The sequence below is a fragment of the Thermobia domestica genome, chromosome 17 (assembly GCF_964235325.1).
Source record: "Thermobia domestica chromosome 17, izTheDome1.hap1.1, whole genome shotgun sequence".
NCBI classification, from domain to species: domain Eukaryota; kingdom Metazoa; phylum Arthropoda; class Insecta; order Zygentoma; family Lepismatidae; genus Thermobia; species Thermobia domestica.
The window spans coordinates 137,043,592-137,062,527 of NC_137470.1; the positions used below are offsets into that span (position 1 = coordinate 137,043,592).

At 35.7% G+C, this 18,936-nt stretch overlaps 1 protein-coding gene across 1 annotated transcript in view; it reads left to right on the forward strand.

The window, feature by feature from the left end:
• The window catches only part of LanA (laminin subunit alpha), a 402,631-nt gene that overhangs the window by 302,631 nt on the left and 81,064 nt on the right, over nucleotides 1–18,936 (forward strand). Inside the window, exon 46 of the mRNA XM_081744326.1 lies at nucleotides 15,392–15,522. Coding sequence (XP_081600452.1) covers nucleotides 15,392–15,522 — 131 coding nt within the window. The remainder of the gene's footprint in view (nucleotides 1–15,391; nucleotides 15,523–18,936) is intronic.

Here is an 18,936-nt window from a genome sequence, read left to right on the forward strand (position 1 = left end):
ACCTAAATTTTAAGTCTATACAGACGTTCTTCCTTGTGAAATTCTTCAAACATCCGTTAAAAAAAGTAACCACTTCATTTAAATGTTAAGTTTATTTTTCTTCCTTTCTTGTCAAATTCTTCAATTATCCGATCATAAAATTCATTATATCAATTAAATTTTAGGTCTATTCTTTCTTTCTCGAAAAACTTTTGAATCAACTGATTATAAAATCCACTACGTCACTTAAATTTTAAATATATTCTCCTTCCTTTCGTGTCAAACTCTTCAGTCACTCGATTGTAAAACTCATCATCACTTTCAGCTTGTTGCAATTTTAACCAGCTTTTTTTCAATGTATGTCAAGGATAGATCGGACAATGTCTCTTGATCTTGAGTATTTCTGCAGAATGTATGAATTCATCTAAGTGCAGAAAGAGAGCGTTCGGCAGTAGAACTTGTAACTGGAATTGTGGCAATCGGACTACAAAGTTTACAGAATTCCTTGAAAGCAGACGATGACAATCCAGTCTTTTTCAAATAGATAAGAAGTTTTGGAATATACCATTGGTAAATATTCATTTGTAGAATATGCACTGGCGCAAATCTCGGGGGAGGGCATATCAATTCGACTCTTGGAAGTCGGAGGGACTGTTGCCCCAATAATCCGACTCGAAATGTGTTTCTTGGGGAGAAATGTGATAATTTGTATCCGACTGCGACAAAGAAAAGTGAGATGAAATTGATGTCCCTTGCTGTATTATACACAACAGGTTCACTTCAGAAATCAGATTCATCTGGCGTAATATGAACTCATCTCCCCCCTCCCAGAATAGTCTTCAAATCTGCCCGCCTCCCAATGTTGAAGACAACTCTGCTGCCCTGATCCTCCACAGCATTGTTTTTCAACTTCATAAATATTTTGAACATCGCTTATGTATATATGGGAACGGTCTTCAAGAATGATTCCAGTTGGCTAAGGATAGAAGTCAATGGAGAGCTTTTGTGAACACGGCATTGAACCTCAGGGTTCCATAGACCATGCAGTTAGTTAGTTATCGACAACCACGAACTACAACAGATCTCATCGTTTAAAATTAGGCAGCATAGTCACTGAAGATAGTAACAGCAGCAAAGGAGATCTGAATACTTATAGCATTAGCTAAACAAACCTTTCGATCAAAACATAAGCTCCTTGCAAATCGAAGAATCTTGAAAACACTAAGAAAACGGATGATTAAAACATCTGTCTAAGCAGCTGCTCTATATGATTTCGAAATTTGGACTATTAACAAGCAGGATCAAGAATGATTAGAAGCTGTGGAAATATGGTACTGGAGAAGAATGATGAAGATAAGTTGTACAGGAAAAGTAAGCCAGCTAGTAGGTGAAGAAAAGTGTGTTATCCAAACTATCAGAAAGATGAAGCTAAAATACATTGGCCCCACACTTAGCCATGGTTGGCTACTACGTGATTCCATCGTAGGGGGAAAACTACGAGGTCGATTCCGAAATATATGGGTCGGGAAATTAATCCAGGACGCCAAAAGATGGAACACAAGGAGTAGTAGGGGTCCCGTTATGTCAAGCCGAGTCAGCAAACATTTTTGTGACGTCATAGGTCAAAGGTCAATGACCTAGGGATACATAGGACCACCCTTTCTAAATTTTGGCAGGGGTACCATGGCCCACCCCCTAAATTTTGGCAGAGGTACATAGGACCACCCCCTCTTAAATTTTGGAAATTGCCAAATCTAAAAATTGGGTGTGGTAGCCTAGGACCATAGTATGTACCTCTATCAGTATTTGGGGTCTATGTCGTTCCCTTTCATGGGTAAAAAATTGCCAAAAATTCAAATTTCGAGGGTTTTTGATCTAATTTATCCCCTTTGATGAGGTGTTATTATCCTATATAGTTATATGGGCGTATACAAGGGGTCCATTCCCTTTCATAAGACATGGGTATATTGGTGCACCCCTTTAAAAATTTGGAGGGGTACCTTGGCCACCCCTTAAATTTTGGAAATTGCACAATTTAAACATTTTGTATTATAGTACTAGACCCTAACATGTATTATGATAAATTTGGATGGTCCACCTCGTTCCCTTTTAGGGGTGCAAAATAGCCAAAATATAAAGGTAAGCAATACGTTGTACCACGTGTTTGTTCTTTTGGCCCAATTTATCCTCTTGGATGAGGTCCTATTACCTTATATGGTTATATGGTTATGTATAGGGGTCTATTCCCTTTCATAAGATATGGGTATATTTGTGCACCCCTTTAAAAATTTGGGAGGGGTACCTTGACCCACCCCTTAAATTTTGGAAATTGCCCATTTTATATACTTGGTATAATAGTATAGGACCCTAACATGTATTACTATAAAGGACCTCGCACTTTTCTTACGGAATGTGGCTTTCGGCTAATGTTGTTGAAACTTCGCTGGTTGATAGTTCTTAACATGTGGATCAAAAGTTCCAATGGGCACAAAGACCGAAATCCACTCCTTTCCCCCTAAAAATCACCTCCAATTAGCTGGGGGGGAATTGAACTGATTTCAGCATGTAAAACAATTGATTGTTTTAATCAACCCAACAAGGACCCCAAACAAGAACAGTTTTCACTATCAAACTACTCCACTTGACACCTCCCCACGAGTTACCCTACTGTATTTTTCAGATTACTGTATTTTATAGTTGCACGTATGTATTGAAATACCTACAGTTTTGGTATCACCGATATAATGGATTTCGCGTATTGCTGATTACGAATCTGCGGTTAGTCGAATCTGCAACTCAGTTTTACGAAATGGCAGGAAAATGTTTATTAATTAATTGTTTAGATAACTGTAGAAAGACGTTTTATGCAAAAAGGTTCGAGTTAAAGTGTTGTTTATTTCAATGAAATCGAAAAAAAAAACTATTCTTGTGGGTTTTGTACGAAAAGTCAATGTGTTTGCTTTAAAACTCCACCGACGTTTAACATTGAGTATACCTATTGTAGCTATAGATATACACGTGTGTTAAGTGTAACAGCGTTTTACAGCTTTCATATTACTTTCCTGAAAAAACAAACGTTTTGTAGATGTCAACATAAATATTGCTTGTAGAAAATAACAAAAATAAACTACAGCTATATAAACAATACTTGACCCGATTTCAAGAATGGAGTTACAGATTCGAATTCAGCGTGCAGAAAATACGTGTAAAACACCTATTCAATCATCGAGACCTCAAAGAACCAATGGGAGGTCTGTGGCACCATTTATCACCACATGGTGGCGCAGGGCAGTACTGGTCCGAGCTACAACGAAAAGCGCCCCGAGGCATATAACGCTAAGGGCGTCGAACACATGAGCCAGAGCCTGCTGTCTGGAAGCATTACCTTTTGCTCGCCACCAGCATTGGTTCAGCAAGTGTACGTTTCGGAATTGTTGATGAATATTATTACTCGTTGTTTGTAAGGTGTGATCATCTGTCATCTGTCTATGGTCCTTTTCAAGATAATAGAGGTCTCATCTTTGGGTATTGTTCTGCTTTTGTTCGTCAAACGGTCCTTTGTAAGATAATTGAGGGACATTATTACTCATTTAAAAGGTGTGGTGCCTTTCTCTTGTCTTTATCAGGACACTAGATAGTTGCATCGTTGTTTGCTTCAGCTTCTGAGAGTATTATTGAATATTGTTCCATTGTCGTTTAAAACGAATCAAAGTCGCATACGTAATTAACTATCTTCGTAAAAAAAATGCGGTGTTACGTTTGTATCAGGCAATTTAATGTACGTCAATTGGCATTAATGAATGGCGCAAAAAATAGGAATAAACGTCAAGTAGCGATTAGTAAGCGAGATGAATTCAACCATCCATCTTTAGCTCTAGATGAAAATTCGAGGCTATGCATAAACTGTAATCGGTTGATAATTAATGAAATCAATTTAATCAATACAGACCCAACTTGTTTGCGATTAAATGTTCTTACACAAACAGCGTCTCAGACGTGTGTCATCTGTAATGCGCAAAATGATATCGAAAGGTTATCATTACAATGCAGGGTTCAGGTATTCATAAAAAGGAATATTTATATACCAAACAATGTACGTAGTTGTAGGCATCATTTAGATGCAAATGGATGCCTTTTAAATATGCTTTTAAATGTATTACAATTTATTAACAGGCCCTATGTTATTAAAGGTCAGCAATTACAAGTTTTTCTGCAAGAAATGAGGAATGTATCTCTAAATAGAGGTACAGGCATAGATTTCGATAACTTGACTGATGAGGACTTTGAAAGCTTGTCGCCAATTAATAAGAATCAATTCGAAGAACTGCTTACTTACTGTGATCCAGTATTTCTATATGGAAATATGAGACAAGTTCATAGCATTTATTGGCATTTCTTTGTAAAATGCGACAGGGATTGCCCGACGACGTTTTGAAATTGATTTTTGATTACCCTAGTAGGCAATGCGTGAGTATCACTATCGATTGTGTCAGATTGTCGCTGTTACAGAGATTTGTTCCTGACAATATTGGACTAGCATCCATAACAAGACAGCAATTTATAGAACAGCATGTAACAGACTTTGCAAACGAACTCTGCAATCCCTTACCGGAGCAAAGGAAAGCAATTGCTGTGATTGATGCTACTTACGCTTACATTCACAAAAGTTCGAACTTTCGGGTATTGCGACAGTCATACTCTCTTCATAAACAACGCCATCTATTAAAACCTACTTTTATAGTAGCACCAGATGGTTTTATTCTATCTATTTTTGGGCCATATTTTGCTGACTCGCACAATAATGATGCAAAAATACTTCGCGAAGAATTTCAAAAAGATGCAGGTGCTTTAGCAAACTGGTTCCAAAATGGTGACATTGTGTTAGTAGACAGAGGATACCGAGATGCAATTCCTCTACTGGAATATTTAGGAATTGATCATAGAATATCCGCACTCCTATTACCACGTGAAAGACAACTATCAACAGAAGATGCGAATACTTCTCGACTAGTTACTAAAAGTCGAGGGATAGTAGAGGCAAGAAACGGGCATCTCAGATCTGTTTTTAAGTTTCTAGCACAAACGTTGAATCTGCAACATGCAAAGAAACTGAATAGTTTCTATCGCATAGCTGGAGCTATTTTGAACAGATACCATCACGTTATTTTCATGCAAGATGCAACCATTGAATTAGCAAGAGAAATGAGAAATAGGTCAATCATGCCGAACGTTGTTAAAGCAGGAGTGGAGGTAGATAATCTTATTAGAAGGTACGGTCAATGGGTACCGCTGAATGATCAAGGCCTAATTGATTTCCCTGTACTTAACTTAAACTACTTACGAGATTTGACTGTAGGCACATATCAAGTAGATCTCTCATCCTCTTACGTCCAAGATAAACTAATACGAGATAACGATGAGCAATTCCAGCTTGACGAAAACGTAACTGAACTGGGATTCCTGCGCATACGTCTCTACTCAAGGTTCCCCAATGCAACTAAGCATCAAGTTTTCATAGCATATGTAGCCAATGATGAAGATGACCAGGATTATGATCAAAATGTTATTCAAGGTTCTACTGTGCATGTCAAAGCGGTGCTCGTAAATTAGGTACATGTGCGCACATTGCAAGTGTCTTGTGGCATTTAGGCCACGCACGACATCTACAGAATATTAGATATCCCGATGACTCATTGCTAAGTACCACATTAGATGTTGCAAACCGAAATGATGAAAATAATGAACAGATTATTGATGAATTATTTTAACACCGTTCAGCATTAAGATATCTGTGGTGAGTTTTGGTAAAGGGCAAGGGTGCAGAATAATTCTACATGGTGGCTAAAGTATCAAGGAATGTTGCGTACTTAAACAGCGATCTGAAAACAGTCTAGTCCACTACGATTTGTGGCTTCGACGTTTTTATCCACCATATTGGATCTGCAATCTTGAATTCAAGAATTTTGACCTCAGATTCGTAACGAACGACCCAAAATACCCTAGTAAACAGCTATTTGTGACTACATTCAGGTGTTTTGTGTTTTTGATCCGCCATATTGATCCTCCATCTTGAATTCTAGAACTCTCACCTCAGATTCGTAATCAGCGATACGTGAAACCCATTATATCGTCAGTGAGACCAAAACTGTAGGTATTTCAACACATACGTGCAACTATAAACTACAGTAATATGGAACATACGTAAGGTAATTCGCGGAGGGATATGTGGGGGCAAAGGGCGGTGTCAAGTGGGGTACTTTGATAGTGAAAACTGTTCTTGTTTGGGGTCCTTGTTGAGTTGATTAAAACAACAAATTGTTTTACATTCTGAAATCAGTTCAATCCCCCCCAGCTACTTGGAGGCGGTTTTTTGGGGGAAGGAGTGGATTTCGGTCTTTGTGCCCATTGAGACTTTTGATCCACATGTTAAGAACTATCAACCAGCAAAGTTTCAACAACATTAGCCGAAAGCCACTTTCCATAAGAAAAGTGCGAGGTCCTTTGGGTGGTTCACTTCGTTTCCTTTCATGGGTACGAAATTGCCAAATTTTAGTACAATCACGTGTTTCGTTTTTGACCTAATTTATTCCCTTTGATGAGGTCCTATTACCTTATATGATTATATGGTCATATATAGGGGTCCATTTCCTATCATAAGACATAGGTACATTTGTGCACCCCTTTAAATTTTTGGGAGGGGTAACTTGGCCCATCCCTTTAATTTTGGAAATTGCCCATTTTATATACTTGGTATTATAGTATAGGACACTAATATAGATTACTATAAATTTGGGTGGTTCCCTTCGTCTACTTTCATGGGTACGAAATTGCCAAATTTTAGTACAACCACGTGTTTGGTTTTGGCTCAATTTATCCCCTTGGATTGGGTCCTATTACCTTATATGATTATATGGTCATGTATATTGGTCCATTTCCTATTATAAGACATGCGTATATTGATGCACACCTTTAAATTTTTGGAAGGGGTACTTTGCCCCTTCCCCTTAAATTTTGGAAATTGCCCAATTTAAACATTTGGTATTATAGTATAGAACCCTAATATAGATCACTATAAATTTGGGTGGTCCACCTCGTTTCCTTTCATGGGTACAAAATTGCCAAATTTTAGTACAACCACGTGTTTGGTTTTGGCCCAATTTATCCCCTTGGATAAGGTCCTATTATCTTATATGGTTATATGATTATGTAAAGTGGTCCATTCCGTATCATAAAACATAGCTACATTGATGCACCCCTTTACATTTTTGGGAGGGGTACCTTGGCTAACCCCCTTAAATTTTGGAAATTTTCCAATTTAAGCATTCGGTATTATAGTACATGTATCATGATAAATTTGGGTGGTCCACCTTGTTCCCTTTCATGGGTAAAAATTGCTAAAATATAAACATAAGCAATATGTTGTACCACGTGTTTTGGTTTTTGGCCCAATTTCTCCCCTTTGATTAGGTTCTATTACCTTATATGGTTATATGGTCATGTATATGGGTTCATTTCCTATCATAAGACATGGGTACATTGATGCACCCTTTAAAAATTTGGGAGGCCGTATCTTGGCTCATTCACTCGGTTTTAGAATTGTTTAATATAAGCATTTGGTATCATAGCACAGGACTTCAATATGTATCACTATAAATTTGGATGGTCCACCTCGTTCCCTTTCATGGGTAAAGAACTACCAAAATTCAAATTTCGGAGGTTATTGACCCCGTTTGATAAGGATTTAACACATTATATGGGTATGTACAGGGGTTTATTACCTTCATATGTTTATGTTCCCTTTTAAATTTGGGAATTATCAAATAACAAAATTCGGTAAACGTGTTTTAGGACCCATTGTAGATGTTGATGTTCCTCTTATGGCCAAATAATTAAAATTTAAAGGTTATTGACCTATTTTTTGACACGGCTTTATTGTTGAGTAAGTACAGGATTTATTACTTTTTCATAAGACACAGGTGTATTTGTGTACCAATCTTAAATTTTGGAAGGGGTACATTTCTTATTGTCATATCAATAATTGGTAATTGTTCTTAAAATTGGATAGTATCTCATTCATTGGGTAAATCATTGTCAAATATTAGTATGATCACGTGATCAGTTATTGACCTATGATGGGATTAGGAGTCCAGGACATTGGTACATTTAAACTTTGTAGGATAATTTTAGAATTGTTAAATGAAATTGCGTCATTGGTTTTGATTATTCCAGCCTATGGACCAAATATAAACGTAAGTAATACGATATACCACGTGATTGATCTTGATGAGGTAGTGTACAGGGATTCATTTCCTTTGTTGTGGTACTTCTTAAGTTTGAGTACACACTTGTAGAAAACAGTTGGTTCTACTCAGGTAAACAATTGACGGACATTATTGACCTTATTGAACATATAATGATATGATAAATTCTAAGACATAGGTATATCAAAAGAAGTATTCTTTAAATTTGGGAATTGTGATAAACAGAATTTTAACATAAGTCGCGAAATTTGAAACAATACTTTGAACTTTAGTCACAGCTCATAGTCTAAGATCATTTGTGGTGATTGATTTGACCTTGAGCTTTAGAAATCTGAAAGCTAACCTTATTGAATCTTATGACTCATAGTCTTAAGGGAATACATGCTACAACACTGAAATTTACTCACAAGGTGATGTAATCTGACACTGGCAAAGTTATTGTTGATGCAATTTGATTGGTTGATCACTCTCTTTCGTGCAATCTGATTGACTGATCACTATCTTTCGTGCAATCTGATTGGTTGATGATTTTCAAATCTTTGCTGCATTCAGTTTAGTTTTGTTTAACATTTAAAAAGTTTTTGAGATTTTTTGTTTGAAAATTCTTTGTTTGAAACTTTGGTTTGACATTTTTTCGTTTGATATTTTTAGTTTGAAAATTTTTGTTTCGAAATTTTTGTTTGAAATTTTTTTTGAAATTTTTAAGTTTGTGCAACTCCTCATTAGTGAAGAACCGGAACTTAGAAGAAAATTTGGTTTGAAATTTCTTCGTTTGAATTTTTTGTTTGAAAATTTATGTTTGAAAAAATCTTTTGTTTCAAAGTTTGGTTTGACATTTTTAAAAAGTTTGTGCACTCATTAGTAAAGAACCGGAACTGTTTAGAACAAAAACCTCTGGCAACATTGTTATCATGGTGCAATAGTGCACGTCAGAACATGATAATGCAACGTCATCAGTTTTGCATCACATATAAGTATCGTTCGAGTTAGTATTCATGATAACATCATCATGGCTACTTGTCTGCAGTTTCTAAACACACGTGATGTGATGAAATCATTTACCAAGATTACTGATTTACAACAGAATGTACTTTATAGAATCTTAGCTAGCTAAAAAAATCCCTACAAAGTTTGGATTAAGAATCGTAGTGAACGTGAAAATGATAAGAATATAATTTTACCAGCAAGATATTTACCCATGGAAACATCAAAACAAGAAGAACTGCTGCGTTTTTTAAATACTGGATCTGTATCTTTATGTTACAAAGGATTCTTGGGTCGAAGTCATCAATTTGAATTTAGTACACAGCCGGATCAGTGAATTTGGTTTCGTCAGCAATTGTGATGAAATCATGAATTCAAACGTCAGCACATTCCTTTGATATCAGACGTAGTTGTATGCTGAATGCGATCTATGAATTTGGTTGGTCAGCATGACGTCAGCAACTGTGATGAAATCATGAATTCAAACGTCAGCACATTTCTTTCCAATCACGTCAGCCGTAGTTCTATAAATCAGTTGATACAGTGTCATCCCATGAAATCATTTGAGCAAGTGCGTTTCAGCAGGAAAGATGTGTACTTCTAACGATAAAAATTCATCTTCGCAAGCTATTATCCAATAAATATATTTCAAACAAAACATGTGATGATTGGTATCAGTGCTAGAACATTTGAACCAGTGATTCGATTGGGCAAAGCAGAACAATTTGGTGTACAACTGAACTTTGAAGAATGGCAAATATTATGTTCACGAATCGAACAAATGAATGATTATTTTCATGATGAGCTAACTGAATGGAACAAATTCATCAACGTATTCCAGTGTGTTAAACATGCAGTGGAAGTGTGCAACAAAACAAGTATATTCCTGAAAAAGTACTATTTTGAGAAATGTGTCATGCATATTGTACAACATGTATCTAGATGTTGTGATGGTTGTGAACATCGTTCGTGGGTGCATACCTGTATTGATATACAGTTTATTTGTGATCAAATGGACATTGAGTTTCCACCAATTTATATTGCAATAGACCTTAAAAGACTTAAACTGGAATTAAAATTATACGCTAAAGACAAACTAGTGCAAGAAGTTCAAAATACATTGTATCGACAATATCCAGATCCTTTATCTGGCATGGATGTATGTGATTAACCAGTGCAGTGTAATAAAATTATCCATTTCAATGATTTGTGTTTTTTAATTTCAAGTACAACCCCATGTTTTGACGTGTACTATTGCACCATGATAACAATGTTGCCAGAGGTTTTTGTTCTAAACAGTTCCGGTTCTTCACTAATGAGTGCACAAACTTAAAAATTTGAAACCAAAATTTTCCAAACAAAAATTTCGAAACAAAAATGTTCAAACAAAAAATTTTTAAACAGAAAAAAATATAACAATTTTTCTCAACTAAAATTTCAAACAAAAAAATTTTCGTTTTGAAACGAAAAAAATAAAAAATTTCAAAATTTTGAAACAAAAATTTCAAAACAAAAAATATTACAAACAAAAAATTTTAAACAAACGTTTTTCAAAAAATATTTTCAACCAAAAAAATTTGAAACAAAAATTCAAAAATTTTCAAACTAAAAATTTCAAACGAAAAAATTTCAAACCAAAGTTTCAAACAAAAAATTTTCAAACAAAAAATTTCAAAAACTTTTTAAATGTTAAACAAAACTAAACTGAATGCAGCAAAGATTTGAAAATCATCAACCAATCAGATTGCACGAAAGATAGTGATCAGCCAACCAGATTACACGAAAGATAGTGATCAACCAATTAAATTGCATCAACAATAACTTTGCCAGTGTCAGATTACATCACCTTGTGGTGATTGAGTGTTGTAGCATGTATTCCCTTAAGACTATGAGTCATAAGATTCAATAGGGTTAGCTATCAGATTTCTAAAGCTCAAGGTCAAATCAATCACCACAAATGATCTTAGACTATGAGCTGTGACTAAAGTTCAAAGTATTGTTTCAAATTTCGTGCCTTATGTTAAAATTCTGTTTATCACAATTCCCAAATTTAAAGAATACTTCTTTTGATGTACCTATGTCTTGGAATTAATCATATCATTATATGTTCAATAAGGTCAATAATGTCCGTCAATTGTTTACCTGAGTAGAACCAACTGTTTTCTACAAGTGTGTACTCAAACTTAAGAAGTACCACAACAAAGGAAATGAATCCCTGTACACTACCTCATCAAGATCAATCACGTGGTATATCGTATTACTTACGTTTATATTTGGTCCATAGGCTGGAATAATCAAAACCAATGACGCAATTTCATTTAACAATTCTAAAATTATCCTACAAAGTTTAAATGTACCAATGTCCTGGACTCCTAATCCCATCATAGGTCAATAACTGATCACGTGATCATACTAATATTTGACAATGATTTACCCAATGAATGAGATACTATCCAATTTTAAGAACAATTACCAATTATTGATATGACAATAAGAAATGTACCCCTCCCAAAATTTAAGATTGGTACACAAATACACCTGTGTCTTATGAAAAAGTAATAAATCCTGTACTTACTCAACAATAAAGCCGTGTCAAAAAATAGGTCAATAACCTTTAAATTTTAATTATTTGGCCATAAGAGGAACATCAACATCTACAATGGGTCCTAAAAAACGTTTACCGAATTTTGTTATTTGAGAATCCCAAATTTAAAAGGGAACATAAACATATGAAGGTAATAAACCTCTGTACATAACCATATAACGTGTTAAATCCTTATCAAACGGGGTCAATAACCTCCGAAATTTGAATTTTGGTAGTTCTTTACCCATGAAAGGGAACGAGGTGGACCATCCAAATTTATAGTGATACATATTGAAGTCCTGTGCTATGATACCAAATGCTTATATTAAACAATTTCTAAAACCGAGTGAATGAGCCAAGATACGGCCTCCCAAATTTTTAAAGAGTGCATCAATGTACCCATGTCTTATGATAGGAAATGTACCCATATACATGACCATATAACCATATAAGGTAATAGAACCTAATCAAAGGGGAGAAATTGGGCCAAAAACCAAAACACGTGGTACAACATATTGCTTATGTTTATATTTTAGCAATTTTTACCCATGAAAGAGAACAAGGTGGACCACCCAAATTTATCATGATACATGTACTATAATACCAAATGCTTAAATTGGAAAATTTCCAAAATTTAAGGGGGTTAGCCAAGGTACCCCTCCCAAATATGTAAAGGGGTGCATCAATGTAGCTATGTTTTATGATACGGAATGGACCACTATACATAATCATATAACCATATAAGATAATAGGACCTTATCCAAGGGGATAAATTGGGCCAAAACCAAACACGTGGTTGTACTAAAATTTGGCAATTTTGTACCCATGAAAGGAAACGAGGTGGACCACCCAAATTTATAGTGATCTATATTAGGGTTCTATACTATAATACCAAATGTTTAAATTGGGCAATTTCCAAAATTTAAGGGGAAGGGGCAAAGTACCCCTTCCAAAAATTTAAAGGTGTGCATCAATATACGCATGTCTTATAATAGGAAATGGACCAATATACATGACCATATAATCATATAAGGTAATAGGACCCCATCCAAGGGGATAAATTGAGCCAAAACCAAACACGTGGTTGTACTAAAATTTGGTAATTTCGTACCCGTGAAAGGGAACGAAGTGAACCACCCAAATTTATAATAATCTATATTAGGGTCCTATACTATAATACCAAGTATATAAAATGGGCAATTTCCAAAATTAAAGGGATGGGCCAAGTTACCCCTCCCAAAAATTTAAAGGGGTGCACAAATGTACCTATGTCTTATGATAGGAAATGGACCCCTATATATGACCATATAATCATATAAGGTAATAGGACCTCATCAAAGGGAATAAATTAGGTCAAAAATGAAACACGTGATTGTACTAAAATTTGGCAATTTCGTACCTATGAAAGGAAACGAAGTGAACCACCCAAATTTATAGTAATACATGTTAGGGTCCTATACTATTATACCAAGTATATAAAATGGGCAATTTCCAAAATTTAAGGGGTGGGCCAAGGTACCCCTCCCAAATTTTTAAAGGGGTGCATAAATATACCCATATCTTATGAAATGGAATAGACCCCTATACATAACCATATAACCATATAAGGTAATAGGACCTCATCCAAGAGGATAAATTGGGCCAAAAGAACAAACACGTGGTACAACGTATTGCTTACGTTTATATTTTGGCTATTTTATACCCCTAAAAGGGAACGAGGTGGACCATCCAAATTTATCATAATACATGTTAGGGTCCAGTACTATAATACAAAATGTTTAAATTGTGCAATTTCCAAAATTTAAGGGGTGGGCCAAGGTACACCTCCAAATTTTTAAAGGGGTGGGCCAAGGTACCCCTCCCAAATTTTTAAAGGGTGCACAAATATACCCATATCTTATGAAAGGGAATGGAGCTCCTGTATACGCCCATATAACTATATAGGATAATAACACCTCATCAAAGGGGATAAATTAGGTCAAAAACCCCTGAAATTTGAATTTTTGGCAATTTTTTACCCATGAAAGGGAACGACATAGACCCCAAATACTGATAGAGGTACATACTACCGTCCTGGGCTACCACACCCAATTTTTAGATTTGGCAATTTCCAAAATTTAAGAGAGGGTGGTCCTATGTACCTCTGCCAAAATTTAGGGGGTGGGCCATGGTACCCCTGCCAAAATTTAGAGGGGTGGTCCTATGTACCCCTAGGTCATTGACCCCGGGCCAGGGTCATTGACCTTTGAGCTATGACGTCACAAAAATTTTTGCTGACTCGGCTGGACATAACGGGACCCCTAGTACTCAAGGTCTGCAACCAGAGGACGTGGAGGACATCCTACATATGGACAAAGTAGACTAACAACTGAATTATTAATTATAAGGAGTATTTTACTTGAAAAATTGGTGTTTTTTGTTGAATACTTATTTTGATATGTTAATCGTAGTTACATGGATTTAATGTGTGATCAACTTTATATATATATATATATATATATATATATATATAGAGAGAGAGAGAGAGAATCTTATTGAGACATTTGTTGAGAAAGACACAGAGTTAGGCGCGAAATAATATAGGATACTAGGCAAACTTACATAGGAGAAGTATAGGGTGGCCCAAAAGTAGGTATACACGCCTGCATTGATCAAGTATGACATTCTAGCTTATGGGTTTATTTGCATCGGCTTTCCGAGCTTAAGGTATAATTAAAAGGCCTTAAGAATAAATAATAATGAAACTGATGGATAACAATAAGAAATGAGAGGAAATACAGTGAGCTTATCAGTACGGGACTATATACTTACTTTTGGGCCATCGTAGATTTCCTAATTGTGCTACAGAGCTCAAAATCATGACGTAAGTGGTGGCAGGAATGAGGTTTTCGACTTGCAACAGCAAATAAAAGAGTGCGGGAAAGAAGCTCTGGAAATGTGGTGCTGGAGACGAATGATGAAAATAAGTTGGACAGGAAAAGTAAGCAGTGAAGAAGTGTTACGGTTAGTAGATGAAGAAAGGTATATTATCCAATCAGAAAGATGAAGGTAAAATGCTTGGAACATTTTCTTTACCAAATAAGAGCGGTGCAAATCTTGAAACAGGGGCTTATGAATAACATATCCGTTGATGTGAATGTTTAAAAAAAATGTATTCAAACTAAAACTGTTAAAATTCTTCATGTCATCTTTAGAAATGAAGTATGGTTTCATCTTTTGGATTACTACATCAAACATATGATTTCCGGTATTATACCTCAGTGATGTTAATGATGAGGAACGAAAGTAAATAATATTACTTATGTTCTAGATTTGCAAACCAAACCATTTGGCGTAACAGCCCAGTTTGTGGGCCGAAGCCTTCTCCAGCGCCATCTGCTAGCGACTGGCCAAACTATGTACAGCGTAGCGGCGAGCACGTGGTCAGTGAGCTGCTTAGCCCTGTCCCTAACAGACGCATCAGAAGCTTTCTAGACCTAAATGTTCCAGATTTATAAATTATTATTTAGTACGTAGGTAATTTAGATTAATTCTTAGTTTCTTACATTATAAATAATTAAAACTTTTTCCCCTTACTGTATAGGACGACTTCATGGCAATGGAAATCGAGAATGGTTATCCAGTTCTTGTAATTGACCTTGGATCTGGTCCAGAGAGAATTATCAGCGATAAAGCTGTCGATGATGGCACTTGGTATCAAGCAACAATTGAACGGTACGTAAAAACGTAAGAGATATGCAAGGGGCAGACACAGAAATGGGTGTAATGTGAATGAAAACATTTATGTATAACTTTTAAATAGCATTCCTGACAACAATAGAGATACGAAAAAAACTGATAACTGCTGAAGTAATAGCAGGTATGAATGTATGGTATGGATAAAGAGGGGTTTATTGAGTATTAAATACGTTTCCTGGTAAATTATATTCCGTCAGACATATTTTCTTACATAACATTACATTGTCTGAGAAAACATAATTTCTATTCAGTTTCCTATTCGTTCAATTCCAATGGTTTCGTACAAGGGGGAACAAAATAATATAATTCAAATTGTAAAACACTTTAGAGGAGCAAGAGCAAACCAAATATGTTAAAAATCTAAGTGACTTGTTGTATAGGGTGTTGTATTGTGAGAGGATTAACAACATTATGCATATGTGTAATGTCAAATTGATTAACCAATCAATGAGATCTTCTGAGATTCATTGTTATTTCTGAATGAAGCCATTCTACAGCCATAGAGACTTGTGGAAGGTAGCATCTAATTGCAACGTGTCTACCAAGTGCATCTCAGACATACAAAACTGATGCTTATGTTGGGAGCTCGATGTGGTCGATGCCCTTCTATAATATGTCCAATATCGAGTTCTACAGAAACAAGCATTACTGTTCATAGAAAGGAACGAGTAACGAATGGCTGTAACACAGTACCCAGCATAGATCGAAAACTCCATCTTTATATTTGTGGGCTATAAAAATTGCCTTTCCGGATAACATAAAAGCCCCCTAATTTACATCAAGAGCACTTCCAGGGCGGAATAGATCCAGCTGCCCGTAGACTTAAGAGCTATTTTCTAATTTTCTAGAAATCATACCATGTCGTTGTGAAGTATATATGGCCGTTACAGGTAACCACACCCCATATTACCACTTTTGTTTCTGGGCTTATATAGCCAATTTCAGCTTCTTGTCTTTTTAGTCAATTTTTAAAATACATGTAGCAGGTAGTGGGAAAAAGTAGGCGTGCGAAATACATGGCAAATAATTGTTTAAATAGGAAAAGGTAAGCATGCGAAATGCATGGCAAATAAATCTTTAAGTAGGAAAGGATAGGCATCTGCAATACATGGCAAATAAATCTTTAAGTAGGGAAAGTTAGGCATGCGAAATACATAGCAAATAAGTTTTTTTAAGTAGGAAAAACTAGGCATGCGACATGGCAAATAAATCTTTAAGTAGGAAAGGATAGGCATCTGCAATACATGGCAAATAAATCTTTAAGTAGGGAAAGTTAGGCATGCGAAATACATAGCAAATAAGTTTTTTTAAGTAGGAAAAACTAGGCATGCGACATGGCAAATAAATCTTTAAGTAGGAAAGGATAGGCATCTGCAATACATGGCAAATAAATCTTTAAGTAGGGAAAGTTAGGCATGCGAAATACATAGCAAATAAGTTTTTTTAAGTAGGAAAAACTAGGCATGAGACATGGCAAATAAATCTTTAAGTAGGAAAGGATAGGCATCTGCAATACATGGCAAATAAATCTTTAAGTAGGGAAAGTTAGGCATGCGAAATACATAGCAAATAAGTTTTTTTAAGTAGGAAAAACTAGGCATGAGACATGGCAAATAAATCTTTAAGTAGGAAAGGATAGGCATCTGCAATACATGGCAAATAAATCTTTAAGTAGGGAAAGTTAGGCATGCGAAATACATAGCAAATAAGTTTTTTTAAGTAGGAAAAACTAGGCATGCGACATGGCAAATAAATCTTAAAGTAGGAAAAGGAAGGCATCCGAAATACATTGCAAATAAATCTTTAAGTAGGGAAAAGTAGGCATGCGATGTACAAGGCAAATAAATCTTCGAACATTCTATTCGAATCTTCGAACGATGAATAGAACACGTATCGGTATTATTGCGTGAAATTGACACAACATTACGGACCAATTCCCGGACATCATTGGTTTGCATTAATAAGATACCTGAGTCCTACATTGGGATCAGAAGTATTAACTTTTTTTTAATTCATGAGGAATTAGTCTTGTTTGTCTTTTCAATGAAAATATTGAATTTCATATGTTCGAGTGATATGTAGTGTAGCTTCCGATTATTTTTTACTTTATTTTGTGCACTGACACTTTATTAATAGAGTACTTTCTCACATCTCAGTTATGTTTAACTTTTCGACTTTTACTACTCTACTCACAAGGGACAGACATGAACCTATCATCCGGACATCCGAATTAAATCTAGTCCATTCGATAAACATAACAAAGGTATGTTCATGCACAAAAAGTTAGGTGCCATGGACAATGGAGTAAGTCCCTCGAGCCCATTAATCCTGTTAGTATAAAGAAAATCGTAAACTCGCAGTGAAACAGCTATTGCATCAACACTGTTCATTGGAAATTCGTGGTTTATTGTTCATTTTCTTCAAAATGAAACAAGCTTTCCAGAGGTGCTATGTATTGGGGCCAATAACGTATTTGAAAAAGGAAAATTGGGAGAATGTCTGGAAAATTTCCTCCAAAAATCCCTACCATCACCTTTGAACCCTTCTGGAGTGGCCTCGGGTAAAAGCACACAATCTAAATGTATCTCGAAAAATGCTATAGGGAATAAGAAATGTGTATACCAAGGTTTGTAGTGATAGATAAAATAAGTATGAGGGAAAAGTGTGTATTGATATACAAGCTTCTATAGTATTTTTGCTTGTGGATACATTTGGATTGTGTCCTTTTACCCGGGGCCACTCCAGAGGGATCCAAAGTTAATGGGAAGGATTTCTGGAGAGAATTTTCCCGACATTCTCTCAATTTTTCCTGCTCAAGTACTTTATGGGCCCCAATACATAATACCTCTGGAAAGCTTGTTTTATGCTGAAGAGAATGAACCATAAACCACGACTTTCCAATGAACGGTGTTGATGCAATAGCTATTTCACAGCGAGTCTATGATTTTCTTTATGCTAACAGGGATAATGAGTCCCAGGGACTTACTCCGTTGTCCATGGCACCTAATTTCTTGTGCGTGAACATATCTTTGTTATGTTTATCGAATGAACTAGATTTAATTTGGATGTCCGGATGACGCGTTCATGTCCGTTCCTTGTCAGATTCTTACACTATTCCCCCAACTTTGCAATTCTTAGAACTGTGTGTGCATAATATCATTTCAAGTGAATATTGTGATTGTCTAGTTCCGATCTCCGCTTAAAGCACGTAGTTCTCAATACATTTGCCCCAGTTGCCAATTTATTTTGAGCAATGCTATTTTTTTAGTTTATAATGACGCAATTGGCGAAAGTTCTTGTAAATTTCATAAATATTAAAATGAAATCTGGAAAAGAGTTCAAGTTGCATTATACGCTTCTGACGAAACAAGAAACCTCAAGGAATATCAG